The sequence below is a fragment of the Ochotona curzoniae genome, unplaced genomic scaffold, assembly GCF_017591425.1.
Source record: "Ochotona curzoniae isolate NIBS_2020 unplaced genomic scaffold, NIBS_Ocur_1.0 patch415, whole genome shotgun sequence".
NCBI classification, from domain to species: Eukaryota; Metazoa; Chordata; class Mammalia; order Lagomorpha; family Ochotonidae; genus Ochotona; species Ochotona curzoniae.
The window spans coordinates 28129-43843 of NW_024466990.1; the positions used below are offsets into that span (position 1 = coordinate 28129).

At 44.3% G+C, this 15715-nt stretch overlaps 1 protein-coding gene across 1 annotated transcript in view; it reads left to right on the plus strand.

The window, feature by feature from the left end:
* The window catches only part of LOC121167652 (ubiquitin-associated protein 2-like), a 62380-nt gene that overhangs the window by 14634 nt on the left and 32031 nt on the right, over positions 1–15715 (plus strand). Inside the window, exons 5-9 of the mRNA XM_040997199.1 lie at positions 892–1045; positions 3731–3808; positions 11097–11151; positions 12564–12667; positions 15302–15361. Coding sequence (XP_040853133.1) covers positions 892–1045; positions 3731–3808; positions 11097–11151; positions 12564–12667; positions 15302–15361 — 451 coding nt within the window. The remainder of the gene's footprint in view (positions 1–891; positions 1046–3730; positions 3809–11096; positions 11152–12563; positions 12668–15301; positions 15362–15715) is intronic.

Sequence of the window (15715 nt, forward strand, 5' to 3'; positions counted from 1 at the left end):
TGCCTGTCTGGGACTTGCTGCTCTGTCTCTGCTCCTGGTAAATTAAACAGACCAGGATGGGCAATTCTTTTTCTGGGTTCACTTCCTGAGCCCCCAGTGAATGTCGCTTCCCACCTTGTTGCTGGTGGAGATTACCGCTTACTGAATGCCAAATGCCATTTGGGTATCCTCACTGCAGCACCACGCTGTTGTGTCGGCTGCCTTCCCATGTCTGTCAGTGTGCAGGTGCCCCTCTGCTATCATTCTGTTTCCTGTTTCCTGGAATGTTCCCTCTCTGCTTCACACTGGCTGATGTTTCTCCATCTGTTTAAATGTGTTCTTACCCTATTCCGCCATCTTGGTTTGGTGCTGGGCCAAGCTGAAGCCAGGAACTAGGTGGTGCATTTGGGTCTTCCATGGAGGAGCAGAGATCAAAGCACTTGGGCCATTTTATGTTGGTTTTCTAGATATGTAATGGAGTTGGATCAGAAATGGAGCTTCAAAGCTTGAACTGGTACCCATATAGGATGCTGATTTTGCAGTTGGCAGTTAACCTTCTATGCCACAATGCTGTCCCCCCTTCTAAATAATTTTGTAATCTTTGAAATACTAACAATTGAAAGCAGAAATTTTTGAAATAACCTATGTATTAGTAGTCTGAAAGTCTATTGCTGATTTGAGGTGGAGTAGTATACGTCTTGGAAAGTTGCTGTTTATTGGGAAAACAGTATGTTGGTAGGTCAGCAGGCGGTTAGCATTGTCATTTGATCATCGAAGTAGCAGAAGTACACGAGGAAGATTTAAAATAGTAAGCCAGTTAACTGCACATGCTGGGCTATTTGGATAAAAGCATGCTCAAATTATATGTACTTTTAATGACTAGTCTGAATGACAACCTTTTCTTTTTGGTAGACTTCCTGGGAGACTGTAGGGGGCAAGAAGAAAAACTTGGGGAAAGAAAATTTAGAAAACAAAGAAAATAGAGAGAAAAGAAATGAGAGAGAACCAAGTCGAGGACGTGGCAACACCAACAGGAAAGGAAGAGGTGGCAATCGTTCCAGAGAATGTAAGTACAGGCTATGAGTTTTCATGCAGTGTGAAATGCTGAAAGGCTACTGCTAGCATTGCTGGTAAGCTTATCCTTAATGGCAGGATTTATCCTTAAAGCTAGAACTAGTTATTTGAAATAGGTGTTTGAGGGTTTCACTTAATAGTAAATGAAATACTTTTTATAGATGGTACTCTTGAAAGACAGAGTGATAGAGACGTGGCCACAACTGCTAGGGCTGTGCCAGGCAGAATCCAAGAGATGGGAATGGCATCTTGGTTTTGGGTTCTGCTGTTAGTAGATATGCAAGCACTTGAACCATCAATGACTGCCTCTGGTCATTTGTAGGGAACAAGATTAACAGTGGAGTAGCTGGCACTCATGCTGGCACTCAGGTGTGGGATATGGGCATGACAAGCAGTAGCCCAACATGCTATACCATGATGTCCACTAAAGTGAAATTGGTTTTAGGCTGGCATTGAGACTTAGCAGTTACACAACCTCCTGCAGTGCTGGCATTCCATACAGGTGCCTACTTGGTGCTTATATACTGCACTTCACAATCCACCTCCCTGCTAATGCAACTGGGAGAGTAATGTTAAGATAGATCATGTCCTTGTTCCTCGACACTCAGCTGTCACCTCTGCTAGAGATATGCTGATCTGAAGTTGGGAGCCAGGATCCTCTTCTGGATCTCTCATGTGGGTACCAGGTGCCAAGGCTTTGGACCGTTCTCCACTGCTTTCTCAGGCCACAAGTAAAGAGCTGGATGGCGAGTCAGTCAGCTGGGACGTGAACCAATCATGAATTGGCTTCCCTAGGGGATGTTGGCACCACAGGGCAGAGGATTAAGCTGATGTACCACTGTACCAGCCCTGTCACCCTCGATGCCTTTCAGATGATTTTTAACCAAAGCAAACATTTTCTTACACCTACACTTGTTATATAGATATGGGTTAGATTAACAGGAAAACTATTGAGCAACTTTTCTCATTACTTTATTAGATTTAGGTTTGGCAGCATTTACAGCCCTACCATATGCAAATGCAAAATAGCTAAGTTATGAATGAATGGGACATATTTAGCATAATCACCTAGTGAATTTGGTAACTCACTCATTCCATTATGTCATATATGTTGTACACTCTATATATAGCACTGAAGAAAATAGGTGAAAGTAAATGGGCTGTAATAGTTAGAAGTGTTGCATAATATTTATTTTTATGATGGATTTATTTGAAGGACAGAATTAGAGAAAGATTTACTGTCTGCTGGATAATTCTCCAAAATTTTTATAACAGTCAGAGCTAGAACAGGCCAAAGGCAGTAGCCTAAAATTCCATCGGAGTCTGTTATGTGTATAGTAAGGGCCCAAGCACCTGGTCCATTGTTTGCTGTTTTTTAAGGTGCGTTGCTAGGAAGCTGGATTGAAAGTGAAGAAGTAGGAACTTGAACCCACACTCTTGTAAGTGCTGGTGTCTCAGGCAGTGGCTTAACTCACTACACCACAATGCCTGCCCCAAAATATCTATATTACTATTTTAATGGAGTTATTAAAAACCATTATTGGATGAACCTTGAAATGAGTATTGTGGGAAAAGTTTTGACAGATTAAGTGCTTTGTCTGTGAAGGTCTCGCTGAGAGTTAGTGCCCTTGAAGAGGCATGCAGAGCAAGCCATGCAGGGTGTCTGTAGTATGTAGTTTCTGTAGGATGGCGTCATTAGTGCCTGTTTGGAGATGAGGACGAGTGAGCACTCAGAGCATGCTTTAGAAACTCAAACTAGTATTTCTGTTTTGTCATTCTGAGCCATTCCAGGCTTTCTATTAATTTTTATTTTTAAAGATTTATGTATTTCAAAATCAGAGATGGAAAGAGGTCCAGGTGCAATAGCCTGGTGGCTAAAGTCCTCGCTTTGCAGACAAGGGGATCTCGTATGGGCTCCTTTTAAGTCCCAGCTGCTTCCCTTCCCTTCCAGCTCCCTGCTTGTGGCCTGGGAAAGCAGTCGAGAACAGCCCAAACCTTGGGACCCTACAACCATGTGGGAAACCTGGAAGAAGCTCCTGGCTCCTACCTTTGGATCGGCGTAGCTCCAACCATTGTGGCCACTTGGGGAGTGAGTTAACTGGCAGAAGATCTTCCTCTCTGTATCTCCTCCTCTCTATATCTGACTATCCAATAAAAACAAATATTAAACCATCAGTTTGTGCACTCCCCAAGTGGCCAGAATAACTAGAGCTGTACCAGTCTGAAGCCAGGTGAGTACAGGGAGCCAAGGCCTCGTGCCATTTTCTGCTGCTTTCCCAGGCACATTAGCAATTAGTTGGATGGGAGGTGGAGCAGCTGGGACTTGCATTGGTACCAATAAGGGATCCTGGCAGTGCAAGCAGAGGATTAGCTTGCTACATATCTGTGCAGACTCCAGAAATGAGTGTATTTTAGGGAAGCACAAGCTTATATTGATGAGAGGGAAATCAGTAGATTAGTCTAATTTTGTTTCTGGAATTTTGACATCTGAGGTAAGTAAAATGTACTGTGATTCAGTTTTTGAGTTGTTTTTTGTTTCTATTATTACTAAATTTTTGGGTTAAATTTAACCTTCTGTTTAGGCTTTATTCTCATTGTGTCCTGTATATGTCTGGTAGGATTATGTGCGAGAGATTTTGAAAGAAGAATAGATTTTCTCTTTTTTTTCCCCCCCTAGTTAGAGGTGAAGAGAATGGAATTGATTGCAGTCAAGGGGACAAATCTTCAGATCGTGGGAAGCGAGCACGTGGTAGAGGTAAGACAGGACTAGAGGGAGAAAACGCATGAGATCAGATGGAAAGGATCTAGCATTGCTTTCCTAAGGCTCTGATCTGATGGAGGGTGGCAGTGTCGTCCAGAAGAAGAGTTGATATCTTAAGGTTTTGTCATTCATTTGCTGTTTCCTCTGAATGAGCTGTTAAGCTTGTATCATTTTTTCAAGATGTATTTATTTTTATTGGAAAGGCAGATATGCAGAGAGGAGGAGAGACAGAGAGGAAGATCTTCTTTCTGATGGTTCATTTCCCAAATGGCCGCAACAGCCGGAGCTGAACCAATCCGAAATCAGGAGCCTGGAGCTTTTTCTGATCGCGCACATGATTACAGGGTCCCAAAGCTTTGGGCTGTGCTTGACTGCTTTCCCAGGCCACAAGCAGGGAGCTGGAAGGGAAGCAGGGCCTTTTTAAAAGAAATAAATGGATTGGTGAAAGAAAGGGAGGAAGGGAGGGAGAGAGGGAAGGAGGGAGGCAGACAAGAGAAAAGAAAATGAAAAGAGAAAAGAGAAAGTAGTCATTCAGGTTTCTGCATATGATGTTGGCATCCGATATGGCCAGCAGCTTGAGTCCTGCCTGCTCTACTTCTGATCCAGCTCTTTTAATACATCTGGGAAAGCAGCAGAGGATGGCTTGAGTCCTTGCATCCCTATACCCATGGTAAGACCCTGAAGAAGTTCTGGGTACTCTCTTCAGACTGGGCCAACTCCAGCCATTGGGGGCGTTTGGGGGATTGAATCAGTGAAAGGAGTCTTGTTCAATATTAAATCAGTTTCTCCACATTACGTTTTTTTTCCCCCCACTCTCCTTGGGATTTATTTATTTGAAAGACATAGTGACAGAAACAGGATGCAGGAGATATTTTCCATTTGTTGATCCCTTCCCCGGCCCCTTCTCCCCCCAAATGAATGCTACAGTACGGTCAAAGGTAGTAGCCTGTGACTCTATCCTGGTCTTGAAGCATGAGTGGCAGGTGCCCATGTAGTTGGGCTATCTATTTTCATTTCCATTCCCCTGTGTCTCCATTCTCTGTCTCTCTGCCTCCCTCCCTTTCTTTCATTGGAATGTCGGATTTACAGTTAGTAGGAGAGATAGACAGAATTTCCAAGTACTGATTCATTCCCTAAGCATTCAAAGCTGAGCTGATTAGAACCAGTAGCTCCTTCCAGGTCTCCCGTGTGAGTGCAGGATCCCAAGGCTTTGGGCTATGCATCACTGCTACTCACAGGGAGCTGGATAGAAAGTGGAGCAGTTGGGACATGAAATGGCACTGAAATGGGATCCTAGTGCTTGAGGAAGGATTAGCCAATTGAACCAGTGTGCTTCCTATCTGTCCACCCCCACCCTTCCCCACAGGTATTTCTAAAAGCTTGAGCTGGAAGCATGACAGGTAGGAATTGAATCGGCAACTCAAATGTGGGTCACCACTGTCAAAGCCAGTGGCTTAAACTCGCTGGGCCACGATGTTGAGTCTTGCACCAGTTTATGTTCCCAAACTGTTGCCACAGAGGTGATCTCTGTCTCCAACAACACTAAATTCCTGTGCTTTTTAAAAATATTGTCTGTGCCAGTAGATGTCAGGCGGTGCTTTATTGCAGTTTTTATGTTTTCCTATCAAATTGTGAATTTGTGTGCTTAATGGTCATTTCTGTGTTTTGTTATTTTCTATGTTATCTATGCTTTCAGCTCCTTTGATACTTTTTGAATCTGTTGGGTTTTTTGTTGTTGTTGACTCTTTGTGGTTATATCTATTTTTTTGTATATGCCACTTAATTAGATATGCAGTTGATGAGCATTCTCTCCCATTCTATGGGTTGACATTTTTGTCTGTTGCTTAATGTCTTTTGAATATACATAGAAATTGTATCCACTGGTTGATTCTTCAGATGTCAACAGCAGCTGGGGTTGGGTAGTATGAAGGCAGAATTAGTCCGGGTTTCCCATAAGAGTGACCTTCCCAAGGTCTGTGTTGGCAGGAATTTCTGTCAGAAGCAGAGCCTCTGTCACCCAGTGAGGTGCTCTAGGGGATGTGGGCATCCTAATTAGGGACGTTACTCTGTCAAACACCTGCCCTAGTGGTTTCTACTTTGATAAAGTCCGGTTCTTTTGCTTCTGTTTACTGTGCTTTGGATATCCTATTTGTAAACCTATGTCTAATCCAGTTCTGTGATGTTTTCCCTGTGTTTTCTTGTTAGAATTTTATAATTAAAATCTTAAGGTAAAGTTTTAGTTCTCAGAATTTATAGGAAGTCAATTTATTTTTCTTTGTTTTTTAGGTTTATTTATGTATTTATTTTCATGGTATTACATAGTTAATTAGGGTAATAAGGGTCAATGGCTACAGGAATGTGGGGGATACCATTATTTCCACATTTTCTTTTTTCCCTTCCTGTGTCTGGATCAAGGAGGGAGATAAGGGGAGAAGCCACAACCAGCCTCCCAAATGCATCTCCACCTTGGGGTGGAGGGCAACCACCCAAAACCACCCCAGGGTCCCCGATGTGGGGCATGCACTGAGGGTCCTGCTCATGAGGTTTTGATAGTTCAGTAGTTATAAATTACTGATGATCTTGCCACTCCAAGCACAACGAAATTTTCTCCAAGCACAACGAATCCACTGGCTGTCATAGTCCCCTTAGAAGTCTGTCTTTGTCCAGGTATTCCCTGTCAACACTTGACTGAGGTTGTTGATCAATTTGTTCTGTCCTCCATCCTCTATTGTGGTACCAGGTGTCTTCTGTGGATTCTAGTGTACTGCCATATCCTCCTGTGTACCTGGATATGCTGCCCACTGCTCCATCTGAGCCACTGAGGAGGCTCAGCACTGACATATACACTCCATAATCAGACCTTGGAACCTGAAATTCTTTCCATGTTTGGGGTTCTGAGTCCAGTGATTCAGTTTTGGGGATCCCCAAAGAAACGTCATCTGAGGAGATCCCAGACCTAATTCTTGTGTGTGCTTACTGATACAGGGTCTGGTACATCTACCATCCCAGTCAGCTTATGCACATGATGGTGGTTGCAATTGCTGGATCAGTTCTATTTCCAGCCCTATCTTCCATATGATCTAATGGGTGTTACAGCCCAGCCTGATCCTGCCCACCGTACATTTGGCCCTCATGCAAACCAGTGAGAGCTCCATCCTAGTCAGAGCAACCCACAGTAACCTCCTCCAGGCCTACCCCCTACCCTGGTTCCTGTGCTTGCCAGTATGTACAGCTGACAGATCTAGTCTGTCCCATAACCCATATGTATCAGTGGGCATTGAAGTCCAATTCAACCCAACCAGCCTCATTATCCAGTCCATACACGTGCATGTGGGTGCCACTCTAGCCATGCCCATCCCTAATCCTGGTTCTCATGTTCACCAGTCGGAATGGCAACCCAAGAGGGAGATGCCCACTGTTTCTCTGATGGACTCGCTCCCACTCCTGGATCATGCACTCCTCAGGTGGTTCTGCAGTTTAACTTGACAGAATTTGCCTCTCTACCAGCCTCTGCCAGCTGATGTTGTAGCAAAGCCCAACCAACCCACACCTACTCTGTCTTGTGTATACACCAATAGGAACAGTTATCCCAGCCTTGCTTTTCCCTGATCTGGCTCACATGAGGCCAACAGTGTTGTAGCCCTTCCCTTCCTGGTCTACCCCTGATCCCAGCGATCATGCTCTTCAGTGGGAGTGGTGGTCCAGCAGGACAGCTTTCCACATTCCACCTACCAACTTTGCCCCCTCCCTCCCAGGTCTCATATGTGCTGGTTGGGTGCTGCAGCCTAGTCTGGTATGGCCTGTCTCACCATGACTTTTGCCAATGGGTGCTGTAGCCCTGCTGGGCCCAGCCCACCCTAGTTCTAGCTCATGCTGGTAGGGGCTACAGCCTAACCCAGCCCAGCAGGTCCCCAGTCCTGGCCTTCGTGAACTGGCTTGTGTTGCTGTCCAACCCGACCTGACCCACACTCTATTCTGGTGCTCTGATTCACCAGCCGGTGATATGAACTGGCCAACCTGGCTTGCCCCCAACATGTGGCAATTGTATGCCAGTGGTACCATTCCCTGGCCTGGTCTGGGCTGTTCCCTATCGTATTTCTTATGTTAACCTTCAGTGATTGTGTCCTGACCAAGGAGTTTCCCAAGCTCCTCCATCAGAACCTCTCCCATTGCCAGAACTCCACCCATCAGTCGGACCATGGGCCAGTCCCACTTAGTCCACCTCCTCTCCTAGCAATAACAGTGACCTTTCCTGATCAGCCTTCAATCATTTTGCTTTTTCTGCTACAGCATAGCCAAGCCTGGTCTACACCCAAACACAGCTCACACATGGCTCAGCAGGGGCAGAGATCTAGCTCAGCCCATCCTATACCCACCCTGGTTCTCACAAGCTCCAGTGGGTGCTGGAGTCTAATCCAGTCTGGCACACCTCAGACCCAGTCCACACCTATGCCAGGGGACTGTAGCCATGTCCAGACCAGATAGCAGCCCTTCCTCCAGCCCTTGAACTCACCAGTGGGACCCACAACCCAGCCAGGGTGTCCCTTTTGCTCCCCAACCAGGGCTGTTTCCAGCCACAGATCTTGCATGTGCCAGTGATTGCTCTGATCCAGCTTGGCATAGTTCCTCACCTGGTTGGCCTTTGCCTTTGGGTGCTACAGCCTGGTCTGACCTGGCTTTCCCCCAGTCCCAAATCTTGGTGGTGAAGAACCTGAAACCTGGCCCTGCTCAATCTCTTCCCATCCTTGGCTCATGCAGACCTGTAGGTGTGACAGCTTATCCCATCTTGACCTATGCTCCATCCTGGTTTCTGCACTTGCCAGTGAGCTGAGGTTTGCTCAGCCATGCCTGATCTGCCCCCTTCCCAAAACCAATCCACATACTTGCCAATGGTTAGAGCTACCTTTCTCAGCCTACCCAACACCCAGACCTGGACCATATACTTGCCAGCAGGAGCTACTAGGGGAGTTTCCCAAGTTTCCCCCCTTGGCCTACTCTCAGAACCAGATCTCGACCATGTGGGTGCTAGGCCTTTGCCTGGCATTGCCTGCCCCTCCATCTTGGCCTTTGTGTGGGTTAGTGAATGTTGCAGCCAGGCCCGCCCCATACCTTGTTTTAGGATGCACATGTGGGTGCTGCAGCCTGGACCTGCCCAGCCTATTCTTGGTCCCAGTACCCATGAGTGTTGGCAGGTTCCATGGTCACACCTAGCTCAGCCCATCACCACCCCAACTCTTAAGCTAACCAATGGGACTTGTATTTCCACAGGGTTGCGCTCACTTATCTCCCACAAGACCTTTTTCTCTTGCGTGCTGATTGTCATAGCCCTGCCCAATATGAACCGTCCCCTGTTAGGTACTGAGATCTAGCTGTGCTAAACAGGTCCCCAGCCCTAGCTTTCATGTGGGCTGGCATGTGGTGATCAGCCATGTGCCGTGCTAACAAGCCCAGTTTAACTCCCATGTGGGCTGATGCATCGATCTGACCCATACAGATGTTGTCTCTCCTCCAAACCACCAGGTCTCAGACCCCTCACTTACTTGCAAGTACAATGGCCCTGTTGTTAGGATCCCTTAGGATTCTTTCCTCACCTACGCATATGGTGGCCTTATCCTTGGATGTCCCTAGGCAGTAATTTCACATCCACTTTTTTCCCCACAGTTCCTCTCTTGGCTGAAACAAGATGGCATCAGCAGCTTTTAAACAGCCAGGCTAGACTATAAGGCATATAAGCAGATAAAGACAGAGAATGCTCTCTTTGCCATTTTCTGGTTTTCACCCTGTATTCCCACATTGGCTAGGGTTTCCCCTGGCTGAAGCCTGAAATGAAGAGTTAGGTTTCCCATGTGGGTGTCACCAGTCCAAGCCCTTCAGGCATGGTCTACTGCTTTTCCAGATGTTAGCAGGGAGCTGAGTGAAATGTGGAACCTCAAGGAGTTGAAACTGCTGTCAGAAATAGGATGATGGTGTTGCAGACAGTGGTTTAACCTACCATACAATTGTGTACTCACATTTAAAAGATGTAATTTGAGGCTTATAATGTGGCACAATAGATTAAACCTCAGTTTGCTCTGCTGAAAACCTGTGTCAGAGTGACCATTTAAATTGACTCCTTTTAATCCAACTTCCTGTTAATGTGGGTGAGAAGGCAGTACCTCATGGCATCTGTGTTTGAGTTCTTCCCAACTATGTGGGAAACCTTGTGCTGCTGGCTTTACCACGGACCTGGATGTTTTTCAGAATCGTCCAAAATGTGCAAGATACCTCTCTGTCTTTTTTTTTTTTTAAGGTTTATATTTATATTTTTATTGGAAAGGCAGATATACTGAGTCGAAGAGAGACAGAGAGGAAGATCTTCCTTCCCGATGATTCATTCCCCAAGTGGCTGCAATGGCCAGAGCTGAGCCAGTCCAAAACCAGGAGCCCGGAGCCTCTTTTGGGTCTCCCATGCAGGTTCAGGGTCCCAAAGCTTTGGGCCGCTCTCTACTGCTTTCCCAGGCCACAAGCGGAGCTGGATGGGGAAGCAGGGCCACCGGGATTAGAACCCGGTACCCATATGGGATCCCGGCATGTTCAAGGCGAGGACTTTAACTGCTACACTATTGCACTGGGCCCAGATACCTCTTTCGTCCCCTTTCTGTCATTCATTCTTCCAAATAAATGAATAGACTTTAAAAAAAAGATTTATATATCCACTTTTATTGGAAAGTAAGATATGCAGAGAGAAGAAAGAGAACATCTTCCGTACTGTGCTTCATTCCCCAAGCAGCCTCGAGCCAGAGCTTTGCTGATTTAAAGTCTGCAAGCAGGAGCCTTTTTTGGATTTCCCATTCGGTGCAAGGTCCCACGACTTTAGGCTGTTCTTGACTGCTTTCCCAGTCTGTAAGCAGGGAGCTGGGTGAAAAGCTGGGCTGCCAGGATTAGAACCAGCACCCATGTGTAATCCCGATGCCTGCGATGTGAGGACTTAGCCACTAGGCTACCATACCGGGTCCAAATGATTAGATTTTAAAAGACAAAAACACACATTGTTTCTGAATGTAGTTTGCCTAGGTGTAGCTTTTACATATTACAAATACTCGAGCAGTATTCTGTTGTTTTCTAGCCATTAATACTCCTTCCTGGGTAGGCAATTTTGTCATTGAGAATAGTCAGTTTGGTACCCTGGATGGGCATATTTGTGCTATTGTATTGTCTTGGTTTTGAGTATAGCATGAATATGATGATAGAAGCCTAATTGTGTGGGGTTTAAGTTTTATCATGTGATTTTTATTTTTTTAAGGATTTGGACGTGGTAGAGGGAGAGGGGCAGGAAGGTTTTCAACGCAAGGCATGGGGTAAGTTACAGCTGTCATACTTATGTAGTTCTGCCCTAGATGTTCAGTTTTTTTCCTTTGTCCACCTTGTCAAATTTAACCGGATGATTCACAAATTTTTCTTTTGTATTTTAGAAGAGTTACCAGCAAGTTAAATGATACCTCAATAGCTTTTAGGGGAGGTTTTCTTTTCCTTGGCACTATAGATGCTTTAACTTGGACAATACTTTACTAGGTTAATGGTGTACGTTATAGGGTGTTTATGAACATCTGTTTTTTTCTGTCAAATGCCAGTGGCACCTCTCCTGAGGTTGTCTGGAGACATTGCCCAGATGTTTCTTGGGAGGAGGGTGTGTAATCATCCCCAGCTGAAAACCGCTGCTGTGGGAGCCATGCTTGTAAATCCCACAGCTGTGAAACACTTATGTTAATGTTGTTCCTTGAGTTTAAATTGTGAATAAGGCAGTATAATTGGCAGTTTCTTTCTGAATTCTCTCTCTTCCCAGATTGATTTGTTGAAATAGCAGAGTGATAGGTAGGAGGGGCAATCCACTGGTTCACTTCCATATTGGCTTCAGCACCTGGGGCTTTGCCGGGAGCTGTGTCCTTGTCTCCCACATTAGTATCTGACCCATCACTTGTGGTCCTCCCCGGTGCATTAACAGGAAAGCTGAATCAGAAGTGGAACAGCTGGGCCTGAAAGCAGCACTGGTACTTTGATGCCTGTTGTGCCATAATGCTCACTGCTTTGAAAGGCTTTTGTTCTTGTGGAAGCCATAGGTTGATGAACAGTCATGAAGGAAGGAAGGGAGTTGGTTCCAGAAAACACTGTCAGTGGGTAGCTCTTAGTAGCTGGTGATGTCGATGGCTGTGATGCTGCTTGTCCTCTCTGTTTTCTGTTTGAGCTGTCTATTTAAAATGAAGAAATGAAAACCCAGGGAGTACTTAAGTATTCATCTGGCTCATGACTTTTCTTTTTAGATTTTTCTGCTTGTTTTTTAAATGCACATATTAAAGGCAATGTTTGTTGTGGCCTATACTAGACGTATGGCTTATGATTGCTTATGCTTGTTCAGTTTAAGATTTTGAGGAAAAAGAGGGACTTAATGAACACAGCCAGTGTTTCTATGTATAAAGCAATTCATAAATTCTCTTTTGAAAAGTTCAACCTTAGTTTCGGATGTGGGTAGAAAAGGCCTGTTCTCTGTTCATAGGTTAGTTTTGAGTGGGCCTCTGCATTAGATCCCTTATCAGAAGATTCCTTCGTCCTCATGCTTGCATTAGAATAGAGACAACTTTTAGACAAAAGGCTGCAAAAATAGTTATACTTAAATTGGAAAGTGAGAGAGGGTAGTCTTTTGTATGTTCATATGTCTTCAATTTTGTGGCTTTACTTGCTTGATTTGTCTTTATTTGCTTATTTCAAACTGAAGGACTTTTAATCCTGCGGACTATTCAGATTCTACATCTTCAGATGGATGTGGGGCAAAGGCGGTGATTTGGGAAACTGCTCAGAATGGAGCTCATGAAGGAAGTGGTAAGTGTTCTATTTTTGACATACGCTAGTTTTGTGTTTTGTCTCTAGGTTTTATGTTTGCAATGTGCTGTTTCCCCTGCCGTTAGCCTAATGCTGGGTTGGAAGTGGAACAGCAGGAACTGTTGCCCATATGGGATGTCTTCATTGCAAGATGTGACTTAACCCCCTGAACCACACAATACCAGCCCTAAGAGTTTCGTGGTGTTAGGCAAAGATGAATTTTTTTTTTCTTTTAAGATTTGTCTTATTTTTATTGGAAAGTCAGCTATACAGAGAGAGGAGGAGAGACTTCCATCCAAAGATTCACTCCCCAAGTGAGCTCAACAGCCAGTGCTATACTGATCTGAAGCCAGGATCCAGGAACTTCTTCCAGGTCTCCCACACAGGTGCAGAGCCCAAGGCCTTGGGCTGTCCTCGACTGCTTTCCCAAGCCACAAGCAGGGAGCTGGATGGGAAGTGGAGCTGCCGGGACTAGAACCAGCAACCATATGGGATCCCGGCACGTACTGGGGGGGAGGACTTTAGCTGCTAGGCCCCGGTTCTGGGCCCAGATGATTTTTTTCTTAAAGATTAATTTGTTTATTTTGGGACCAGTATGATAGCATAGTGGCTGAATTCTTCGCTTGTATCTGCTGGAATCCCATATGGGTGCCTGTTTGAATCCCGGCTGCTCCACTTCCCACTCATCTCCCTGCTGGTAGCTACCTGTTATGAAATTCTACTCTCTTGAAGAAGAACATAATGAAGACAAGCCATACTCTAGGGGAAAATTTGTGTAAATTCCTCATTTGACAGACTGTTTATATGTGGAAAAATGCAGAAGCCTGAAAATTCAGCAGCATGAAAAGAAACCTCTCTGAACAAAAAACATTGAGAACATGGAATAATTCTGCAAATGGATAATTATAATGGTTACATAACATTGGGAATGTACCTAGTACCTCTGAATGATAAATTGGGGGGATTGGGTTAAGATTTAATTATTTTTATTTGAAAGTCAGATATGCATGGGGAAGGAGAGACAGATATTTTCCATCTGCTTGTTCACTCCCCAAGTAGCTGCAGCAGTCAGTGCTGAGCCAATCTGAAGGCAGGAGCCAGGAGCCTCCTTTGGGTCTCCCACAGAAGTATGGAGTCCCAAGGCTTTGGACCATCCTCTTCTGCCTTCCAGGCCACAGACAGGGAGCTGAAAGGAAAGTGGAGCAGCTGGATTATGAACCCACGCGTATATGGGATCCCGGGCATACAAGAAGAGAATGTTAGTCAACGAGGCTTCCACGCTGGGCCAAGAAGGCTAAATTCTGTTTAATCTGTGTTTTACTCTGATAAAAAATATGGAAGCACACCCCCCAACACACACACACACACACACACACACACACACACACACACACAATAAACATATTCGTTTCCTGGCTTTTACAGTGTTTTATAATTATGTGAGATGTAGCCCTCATATTTCTGGGTGGGAGGTTACTTTCTGTGACTTTGTAATTATTTCAAAATAAAATGTTCACTAAATGAAAATGAAAATATTAAAACAGATGCAACATGAAAGAAGATGGTAAAACATGGCATATCATCCCACAGAATATATATTTATATTTATGACTGGTAGCTCGTGAAATGAAAGTAATAATTAATTACCTATCATTCATCTATTAAATTGGCTATGAGAAAATTAATAATTCCATGTGCTAATGAGGATGGTCAAACAACTAGAATTTCTGAGCAGAGAAGTACATAGTTACATATAATGTCACACTGCCATACATAGCTTTTGCAAAAAGTGGGGTGAAAGCACATCTGAACAAAAGTACATAAGTTCTATGTCTAGTGAATTTATTTGTCTGATAATTAAAACAATCAAGCTATTATAGAATGTTGAATTAACTCTTATTAGCTGTTTTTCATTTATTTTCCCTTCATTTTTTTCACCTATCTTTTCTACTTCCTTTCCCTCCTCCTTATTGTAATTTACAGTAACAAATTTCTTGAGAAAACACATTTACCTAAGCAAAATGAGCTTGTTGGAAAATATAGTGAAAGGATTCCATTAGCTGATGCCATTTTTTTGCAGTGGTACATTGCTATTGTTAAGACAGAGGTCTAATCCCAGCCCACAGCATCGCAGCCCAGAAAGCTGACTGTCAGATATAGTGTGCATAAACCTTTTTTTTCTGAGGAAAACTAACTGGCCAAACTGCTAGACAGTTTTTAAGGGAGCTTGGTAAACCTGGGAATGTCTGAGTGTGGTTGATGAGACATTTGTTCAAAGAGCAATAAAACTTGTGGCAGTATAGACACAATAGTTGTTCTTCCTGTATCTCCCATCCTCGATAGGGGATGTGTTGTAAAATCCCTAGTGGGAAGGCTTGCAACTAGAGAGTGCTCCAAACCCCGTGTACACTGTTTTTCCCTTCATGATTAAATACATGCATAACACAAGGATTGGTTCATGATTGAGACATAGTAAATGATGAACACTGATAATAATAAAGCAGAATAATTGTAGCATTAGGCTGTAATTTATGTGAATGCTTGGTCCCCAATCCTTGTCAGTTGCTGGCCAATTTCTCTTCTGAGGTGTACTTTGTTGTATGCTAAAATCTTGCGTTTTACATTCATGTATAGAACTGGCATCCAATGATCACAGCATAGTTCAGGATCTGCCAAACAAAAATTCTTACAAAGGTATGGATGTTTTGTTTTCAGTTTATTTATTTAATATACCTAAATTATCTTTCATTTTTACCAAGACTAGCTAGTGAAAGTTCAGGTGGCCACTGCTGTGACATAGCAGGTAAACTTGCTGTCTGCCATACTAGCATCCCATTTGGGCACCAGTTTATGCCCTGGTTGTACCACCTCCAATCTGGCTCCCTGCCTGGGAGAGGGAATGTAAGTGCTATGTTCCTGTGCTCGCGAGGTAGACCTTGGTGGAGGTCCTGGTTCCAGCTTCCACCCAGCTGTTGTGGCCTTCTACATGGAAGATTCTGATAAGATTTTACTCTCTCCTCGCTGTCCTTTTCTCCCTCCCTCCTTCTC